This window comes from Protobothrops mucrosquamatus, unplaced genomic scaffold (genome assembly GCF_001527695.2).
Source record: "Protobothrops mucrosquamatus isolate PMUCROS unplaced genomic scaffold, P.Mucros_1.0 scaffold47, whole genome shotgun sequence".
Taxonomy (NCBI): domain Eukaryota; kingdom Metazoa; phylum Chordata; class Lepidosauria; order Squamata; family Viperidae; genus Protobothrops; species Protobothrops mucrosquamatus.
In genome coordinates, this window is record NW_015386429.1 from 1,641,636 (window position 1) to 1,651,314 (window position 9,679).

The 9,679-nt window shown below is 36.2% G+C and overlaps 1 protein-coding gene across 1 annotated transcript in view; it reads right to left on the reverse strand.

The window, feature by feature from the left end:
* NEK10 (NIMA related kinase 10) overlaps nt 1-9,679 on the reverse strand; it is a 113,143-nt gene that overhangs the window by 32,009 nt on the left and 71,455 nt on the right. Inside the window, exons 27-32 of the mRNA XM_015811692.1 lie at nt 8,983-9,196; nt 7,540-7,717; nt 7,373-7,459; nt 4,474-4,519; nt 3,353-3,390; nt 3,101-3,241 (exon numbers count right to left, since the gene is read on the reverse strand). Of these exons, the coding sequence (XP_015667178.1) occupies nt 3,101-3,241; nt 3,353-3,390; nt 4,474-4,519; nt 7,373-7,459; nt 7,540-7,717; nt 8,983-9,196 (704 nt within the window). The remainder of the gene's footprint in view (nt 1-3,100; nt 3,242-3,352; nt 3,391-4,473; nt 4,520-7,372; nt 7,460-7,539; nt 7,718-8,982; nt 9,197-9,679) is intronic.

A 9,679-nucleotide genomic window follows, 5' to 3' on the forward strand; every position in this document is an offset into this window, starting at 1 on the left:
CCAAAGTTTCGCCCCCTATAGTCAGCGATGGACTCAGCTGACTATGCCAAGACGCCGGTAACCACAGCCACTCGGTCTTGGACGGGTTGAGCCTGAGTCTGTTCCTCCCCATCCAGACTCTCACGGCCTCCAGACACCGGGTCATCACGTCAAGGGCATCGTTGGGGTCGCCCGGGGTGGATATGTACAGCTGAGTGTCATCAGCGTACATATGGAGGGGGAAATCATTCTGCTGCCTAATGCAGTCTGTGCAGCACTTAGGAAATCTCTGGAATTCAAAGATCTTCAAAAGGTAAATTCTTGATGGCTGATGGAATGAGGAGTAAGCCTAAGGTGTATAGGGACCCAGTGGAGAGGGAAAAAGGCCTCCAGGGTGCATGGAATAAGCAGGTGCAAGGGCTATTGATAGGAAACAGAGCATGAGGTATCTCAGGGGATGATGGAGACTCTAGGATACGGGTGTCAAACTCACATCATGTGACGTCTCACGACGTATCGCGTCTCTTTTTGCATTGCCGGGATGGGCACGGCTTCGGTATGATGAAACCGGCCTATGGGCCAACAGTTTGACACCCCTGCCCTAGGAAGTCCAGGGCAGGTGGGCCTGATTCTTCGCTAGGTCTCCCAAGCCTCTTTCACTCCTGACGACCACCTAACAAACTAAATATTGTTTTAATCATTGCATAGGGAAAAGCAAGGAGTGTGGATCATTAAGTGAGACTGTCTTGCTTAATGCCTATCACCACTTACAACTATAATTGGTAGTTTCCATTACAGTCAAAAGTTCTGGACTACCTGTAAAGAACCTTCTGGTTTAAAAAGACCTTTTGAGAACTGGATCATCTTATTCAGCCTGAATCTTGTAAATGTAAAAATGGAGGAAAGAGCATAAAAGACAAGAGATTGAGATGGAAGATTTCCCCACATTATTTTATGGTACTGACAAACTATTTAGAGAAATTGTGAACTTTCAAAAAAACTTCCAGAAAGGTTTTGTCCATTTTTTACATAACTTACACCAGATCCATCCTAGTCCAAATAAAAATGGATTGGTTTTCAGCATATTTATGAAATATAGAATCAAAATAATTACTGAAGGGCATTTATAAGAATTCTAAAAAAAGGTAAAAGTCAAAAGAGACTATTATACTTTAGTTCAAAACAGATATTGCATTTTGAAACTATAAACAAACAAAACATTCTCTCTGCTTAGTTGAACTATTTCTGATCAGCAAATCAGCAAAATATACAGATTATACACATAATATATAACGTATATCAAAACAGAAAATGTAATAGCCTCTTACAATAACTGATATTTTCTCAGGGGAACTGTATTAACTCAGGCTGAGATAATTGGTAAAAAGGTCTACTCAAGTAATATACCATTACAAAGAATTCAGTAAAAATCTTATAGCATTTATTGAAAAATAATTCTAAAATATGCTGCTTTAGGAAAGACTGATGAAAGTTCCAACCAAATTTATTCTAACCTCTAAATCCTGCATTTAAGGCCATATTATATTACATAACATTATATTACATCATGTGCTTTACAATATCTCCAAATTCATATATCTCAGTATTTTCAAAAAAAGATATCATTTATTTGTTATTTTTCTCCTGACCCTTTTGCATACTTTAAAATCTAGAAAACAAACTTCTTGTAAAACACTGAGATAAACAAAACATCTGAAAGTTTTCACGTCTGGAAGTACAATGATGAATTACAAGAAGACCAAATTTATAAATGTTATACAGGTAGTCCTCGACTTATAACCACAATTGAGCCCAAAATTTATTTTGTTAAGTGAGACATTTGTTCAGTGGATTTTATATCATTTTATGACTTTTCTTGCCACAGTTGTTAAATGAATCACTGCACGTGACGTTAGTAACCTGGTTGTTAAGTGAATCTGGATTTCCCAATGACTTTGCTTATCAGGAGATCATAAAAGATGATCACATGACCTGGGGACACTGCGACGGTCATAAATATGAGTCAAATGTCAAGCATCTGAATTTTGATCATGTGAACATGGGGGTGTTACAGTGATCATAAGTCACTTTTTTCAGTGCCGTTGTAACTTTGAATGGTCACTAAAGGAACTGTATAAAGCGTTTTCTTTCTTGCGGAAAAAACAATAATGTTGGAAAATTTGTAATATGCATGACGTGCCCTAATCTGCCATCTGCAGATCTGTAATCTTTGACCACTGCCATCCTACCCAACATACACCATTTTCTTGCTCCCATGGCTGGCTAAGTATGCCCAGCCTAGCCCTTTGTGGGGCAGCTGCTACCCACACAAGGCTTCTTTTTTCAAATCACGCACAGTGGTTTCCTTGCAAAACCTGGGAAAGATGGCATCATATGACCAGAAGCTGTTTTGTAAAAGGTCTGGGCAAGCATGCATTATCAACAGTGGGAGCAAGAAGATGACAAAAGTCAGCTGGAATAATGGGATGTACAGTAGGATTGCTGGAGCCTCGGAATGCAGGATGGCGAAGGCTGTGGCAGTTGTGGATTGTGCTGTGCTGCTGAGGAGATTGGTTTCTTGGGTGCTGTGGATGACTGGGGCTTCCTGCGGTGCTGTGGCTTTGTGCTGTATTATTATGACAACTGGGGCTTCCAGGGAAAGCAGAGGCTTCTTGCTGCAGCTCAGAGGCTTTTTGCAGCCCCAGAGCCATAGTGCACCAAGAAGCCCCTGCAGCATGGTAAAAAGCCCCATAATTGCATAGTTCTGGGGGTATTTGCTGCAAGACAGGGTACAGGGCAGCCAAAAGATAGGGTTGGGTAGGGGACATTGAACAATTATCTACTGTTCCTGTCTCAATTTTTCCTTTGTCCACCTGCTATCTTCATTCCATTTTTTTCTTGGACTGCTCCAATTAAACTTGGAAACCATTCTTTGTCCCGTCTTTTTCTATACTGTAAGATTCCAGGTGTCTGAGAAGTTAGATCTTTTTTGAGAGTTCTACATAATCTTATTTATGTAAGACTTTTTCTTCAATACATATGTCACTATTTATAACTTTTTTGTAAACCTTTGTTCTATTCATAACTCGCTTAATGGTGAAGTGATACTTTTAAGTACTACCATGATCTTTCAGATTGCGCAGAATCACAGCAGGAAGGCTATGAGATTTCCACCCTGTCACTAACGAATCCTCTATTTTCTTAACGTGAGCCCTGAACATGAACGAAGGCGCTTTCAGAAGCAGATCAAGGGGCAGCAAAGCTGAAGAAATAAAAGAAAAAACTGCATGTGAAACTAACACATTTTAAAAATAAGTTTAGAAGAAATTCAAGATGGGAATCCATTCAAAAATAGCGGCAGAAGTAAAATTACCAGGTCTTGGTCTGAATCCTGGAATTCCAGTGTAATCTCTGCAAAAACAGAAAGGGTATTAAGCAAGAATAATTTTTCAAATAATAATTGTCTGAGAAATTTAGCATATAAAATGCAACAATGCCTGGAAAGAAAATCACCTGGGGGTCTTATGTACAATGACTCCAATTTTATCAAAAGTGTACAAAGAATCACACATACATTATCCATCTTCCTTATCATGCAGTATTACTAGAGGCTGCACATCTTTAAAGATTGTCTGAAAAAACTGTTCTAGTCTTTGTGCAATCCTAAGCATAGAACTTCTCTGCTATTCCTTAAAGCAGCCCTTCTTTTTTCCTGCTTCTGAGCAAATCTAAAAAAGGCACTTGCTTCAAAAGTGTATTAACTTTTCTGTACTAAACCTATGTAGTTCTCTGTAAAATGCTGACACCAAAAATGTATATTCATGCTATTTAACATTTTAGTTAGCACCACCACATGTAGTCCCCAAAACATTTAGATGTGGCAATAATGTTTATTTTAAAAAAAATCTGATACAAAGAGAACAACTTTAAATACACAATTGGGGAGTTATCATTTTAACTATATTTACTTTTAGTTTAGTTTAAATGCAAATTATATAAGATCAGATTTAGTTGTCTCCTAGGAGCAATAAGTACTTTGGAGAAAGTGTTTTCCAGCATGATGCTCAAAAGTAGGGTTACCCTTGGACAATAAAATGTTGTATATTCCTATTCTGAATGGACCTTGAAGAAGAATATGAAAAGTCTTTTCACAATGGATAAAAATATGTATCACAATTACCGTAATAAAATTTTGTAATATCCATTTCTGCTTCTATTCTATTTATTTTAAGACATTTATTACACTGAAACAATAAAAATAAATCTGGCTGAGATTTGTTTTGTGAAGGATTTTTTAAAATATATGAGCATCGTTTTATATTTTATATGTATTATTGCTACATAATTTTATATGTTGCTAAATTGCTAATGTTGCAGTTATTTTGAAAATTATATTCTTTGAAAAATTCAATGCTGCTGTTCTCCAGATTCAAGATGAATTCAAAATAAAAGAGGCAAACAATTTACATTTGTAAAATAAGATTTCAAACTTGCCTTGCCTGAGGCTGTCTTTCATAAGCACTTAAGCTGCGTTTTATACCTGTAACAAAAGTACTGAATGTATATGAGTCTGCAAATATTTTAAATTTATAAAATACTTTGCTTCTAACATTTGTACCCTACCATAGTAATTTTAAAAAATATATTCTGGCAATAAAAGACAACTTTAAATACAAAAAGTGTCAAGATGGAAACAGAAATAAGTACATTTTAATCACACTCGACAAAGCATAGGAATATTATATTTGCCAGCCATATAATTTGTTAGAGCGGTCATGGTGGCCTCGTGGTTAAGACACTGAGCTCGTCAAACGGAAGGTTGGCAGTTCAAGACCCAAGTACTATGTGACAGGGTGGCTCCTATTCTTGCTCCAGCTCCTGCCAACCTAGCAATTTGAAAGCATGCAAATGCGAGTAGATAAATAGGTACCACTTCTATAGGAATGTAACAGCTTTTCATGTGCCTTTGGCATACAGTCATGCCAGCCATACGACTGCAGAAGCATCTTTGGACAAAACCAGCTCCCTTGGCTAGGAAACGGAGATAAGCACCACCCCCTAGAGTCAGGCATGTTTGGACAGGGTAAACCTTTACCTTTAAATCTATCAGATGCAATAATTGTATTTAATTTCTTGTTACTGCATTTTTACTGTATATACTGTGGAATAAGAAAGCATACTATTTTCTTGTCTGCTATAAATTTTTTCTGGGTCGGAGCTCAAATCTACTTTCATTCAGAATGAAAAAGAAAAAAACATTCACATACTCTCCGTTCCAATCTTTCTCTTAGCCTTGTTATTAGGAATTAGCTTAGGAAAGAATAAATTACTTCACTCACCCAAAATATAGTCAAGAGAAGTATGCGGTGAGGGAAATTACAGGCTAAAAGATTTGACATGTGTAGGGTCCCTTCCTGCCAAACATGGTATATTATTTTTCTGATAAAAATGAAATCATAAGCAGTAAAGGTAGTCCTCGATTTATGACCATAATTGGCACCAGAATTTTCATCATTGAACAAGTGATGAATGTTAAATGAGTCATGCCTGATTTTCCAAACTTTTTATGATAGTTATGAAACAAATCACTGCAGTAGTTAAGTGAATTATGTGGCCTTTAAGAGAATCTGACTTCCCCCACTGACTTTGGTTGTTGGAAATGTGCTGGGAAGGTTCCAAATGGTAATTGCATGATCCCAGGACACTGCTAATATTGTAAATACATACTGGTTACCAAGCACTCTAATTTTGATCACATGACTGTGAGGCTGCTGCAACAGTTATATGTAAGTCACTTTTTCAGTGCTGCTGTAATTGTTGCTAAAGAAATGGTTGTAAGTCAAGGACTATCTGTATGTGCTTTAGGGATCTTATGTTTTCTTTTTTCTTATCATTTCCAGCATTAGCATGTAACATGAATAATAAATATCTGTTGTATTTTAACTGGAAAAATCTGAAAGGCTAGACATCTATTAATAAGGAAGTTTGGTTGAAGAGCAGTCAGATTGAAAAGTTTTTCACAGGGCATATATCCCTATTTATAATGTTATTTGAATCTTCTCAAAATAAATTAAGATTAAAAGCTCAAATCTTACAAATCCCCTACAAGAATTAATATCCCAAAAAGTATATAATTATATAGAAAAAAGATAGATTTAGATATAATGAGTAATCATGAATAGCTGAAGTCATAAAGCTTTCAATCTTCTTATGAATAAGTCAGGGATCAAATATAAGGGTTCTTGGATATTAATTTCATCTATAAGAATTTATTTCATACAATTATTCATTCTTGAAAAATATAACAGACAACAAGATAACAGATAACAATAAAGATACATATTAAATGTATCTTTACTATGGAGAATGTGTGATGAAGTTCAGATGATTAAAGGCCTGGAGACAAAAAACATATGAAGAATAATTGAAAGAATTGAGTATGGTCAGCCTAGAGAAAAGAAGGACTAGGGATGACATGATAGCAGTATTCCAGTATTTGAGGGGCTGCCACAAAGAAAAGGAGGTCAACTTATTCTCCAAAGCACCTGAAGGCAAGACAAGAAACAATGGATGGAAACTAATCAAGGAGAGAAGCAACCTGGAATTAAGGAGAAACTTCCTAACCGTCAAGACAATCAACCAGTGGAACAGCTTTTGCCTTCAGAAGTTGTAGGTGCTTCATCACTGGAGATTTTTAAGAAAAGACTGGACAGCCACCTATCTGAAATGGTATAGGGTCTTCTGCTTGAGCAAGGGTTGGACTAGAAGACCTCCAAGGTCCCTTCCAGCTCTATTCTGATTGATTGAAAGAGTCACTTATCTTAATGTTCAGCTTTCGTTTTTACAATACAGATCATGCCTTTTCAAACATAAAAATCCTTTAAATTTGATACTTATTCAGTTTATTTATGCCATTTTTAAAAAGACTGGAAATATGTAAATATTGCTTTCATATTTCACATTGCAGATCAGTTTATTTATAATTTGACATGCTTACAAGCATGTGCAAAAAACCTCTCTGAAGACAGCCCATGGGGAAAACTTTGCGACATAACATCTCCCAGCTTTACCTAAAGCAGATATAAGACCATGCTATCAAATGTGCATTAGTTAAATTTGGAGCTTTTTACACCACATTAATTTGATTATGGATGATTATTTAGCTAAATCCCTAATTTTTAAATCAACTTCTTCTTTTGTTTTTGGCTTGAGATTGTCTCATTTGGTCTTTCCAAATTTATTCTGAAACTGCAGGATCATCATTATGTTTTCATTTATGATCCATCTGTGCTATCTTATTACCTATTCAGATAATATAGTAAAGTTTTTGTCATTACTAATAGCTTCCAATTAACAATATCAACAATTCAAAAATATTATTAAAGGAACTTACCAAACGCTGACTCTTTAAGGGGACTTGAACTAGAACTGCTAGATTGATCTGAAATATCCAATTCATCATCTAATTCCGAGAAGACATCTTTGTAAAAAATAAAAGCAGAAATTAACCCTTCTCTGCAATTTTGATCAGGTATACTAAACATTTCTTTTTAACCTTACCTTTTTCTGTGTTTTCTAAAACACAGTTATCATCTGACAGGGTTTCATCTTTCTCTTCATCTTTTCCAGAAAACTGATGGAAGTTTTCAGATAGAATATCAGTATTTTCAGAAAATTCACTTTTTAAACTAGCTGTTCCACTACTACTGCTACTGAGACTTGACTTTTCATAACGTTCCTGCAAAATAATACAAACAATCCTTTAAGAAAATAAATAATTTGCTCTGACAGCACAAGGCTATGAAATTCACACTAAGTGGCATCCAAATTTCACAAATGTTCCTTAGATATTTCAGTTGTTAGAAATTATGGTAATCAAGCTTCTTTCTACCAGCTGGGCAAGACACTTTCATGAATAAATTTTTAAAGAAACAAATTTTAATAAGGATTATTATATAAAAACTATCAAATCATTATGAAAGAAATGGGTTGGCTCTATGTCAAATTCAAGGCCAGCTTATAGTAAATCAAGATTCAAATTTTGCCTCTCTTTGTCCTACTTGTTTGTGGCAATGGCAATGACCTTCCTACCACTCTCTTTGGACTGGGATGTACAGTTTCTATTTCTCATTTTTAAACACATTTCAAGCAGTTGGATATACTATATGACTTAGATCAGAAGTTCAGGAGGTGATGACTAGTTTTTTTTATTATAGTTGTGATGCTACCTGCCTTTAAAGAGGTGGTAATATACTCTCTCCTGAAGAAACCATCATTTATTTGACAATTTTTATCTATAGTATTCTCCAATCTTCTCTTTTAAAAAAAAGGTTGAGAAAATGATACAGATTGAATTCCATTCAATCCTAAAGGAAGCAGCTTTTCTAAATCCATTTAGAAAAGGCCATGGTTTTCCCAGTTGCAATGTATGGCTGAGAAAGTTAGACCATAAGAAAGGTTGAGAGCAAAAGAATTGAGGCCTTTGAACTATGGTGCTGGAAAAGACTCCTGCGAGTCCCCTGGACTGCAAGGCGGATCAAACTGGTCAATCCTAGAGGAGATCAACCCTGACTGCTCTTTAGAAGGCCAGATCCTAAAGTTGAAACTCAAGTACTTTGGCCACCTAATGAAAAGAAAGGACTCACTGGAGAAGGGCCTAATGCTGGGAAAGATTGAGGGCAATAGAAGAAGGGGACGACAGAGAATGAGGTGGCTAGATGGAGTCACTGAAGCAGTAGGCGTGAGCTTAAATGGACTCCAGAAGATGGCAGAGGACAGGAAGGCCTGGAGGAACGTTGTCCATGGGGTCGCGATGGGTCAGACACAACTTCGCAACTAACAACAAGTATATAGCTATTTGCTTGGTAATGTGGTACAAATTTTATAAATGTCAAGCATGAAAACAGGCTAATGCTATACTATATAAGCTCATTGACAACTTGGAACAAATAAGGGATAATGTAATGTAGTCTTGGTAACAAAATAATTATATGTTTACCTTACCTGAGATAAGACAGCAAGTTGATGGTGACATTTTATTGCATTCCTATTGGCCTCCATGAAATATCTCTGAGTACGCCTTCTTTCACGTTCCAATTTTTTTTCCAAGACAAGCTGGGAATTTGATAATCCATCTAAATACTTCATCACAACATCTGAAATCATTGAACTGACCTCTACTATATCAGGACGGGTCTCTGCATCAGGAGTCAAACATCTGTGGGAAAAAAATAATTGGTGATGGACCCTTTAACTTACAGTTATTTACTGTGTCTAAGTAGAAGCTTGTAAAACTAGATTATATGAAGAATTTAACTGAAATATATTAATTTTGTTTTATCTCAGAAGTTCTAATGCAGAGATAAAATGTGTAGCCCTAAGATATTGTTGCAGTACAAATTCCATAATCCCTTCCTACTCATGCAGTCATGTGGTCATTTTTGTGACCTTCCCTGATGTGTCCCCACAAGCAAGCCAGTATGGAAAGTTGCAAGATGCTCAAATAAGTTTCTCCCAACATCAGTCTTTCTTTGTTTGGATGCACCACACTGTCCTCCCCTCCTTTGCTAGTGCAAACCCTTTCGCTAACCTTCCTGTGCTCGCACACATTTATTGTGGGGATAAACTAGAAGGGCGATTTTAATTTTTAACAAGCAAAGCTTTCAACTTAATTCAGTCTGAAAAGTGAGAGACTCCCTTG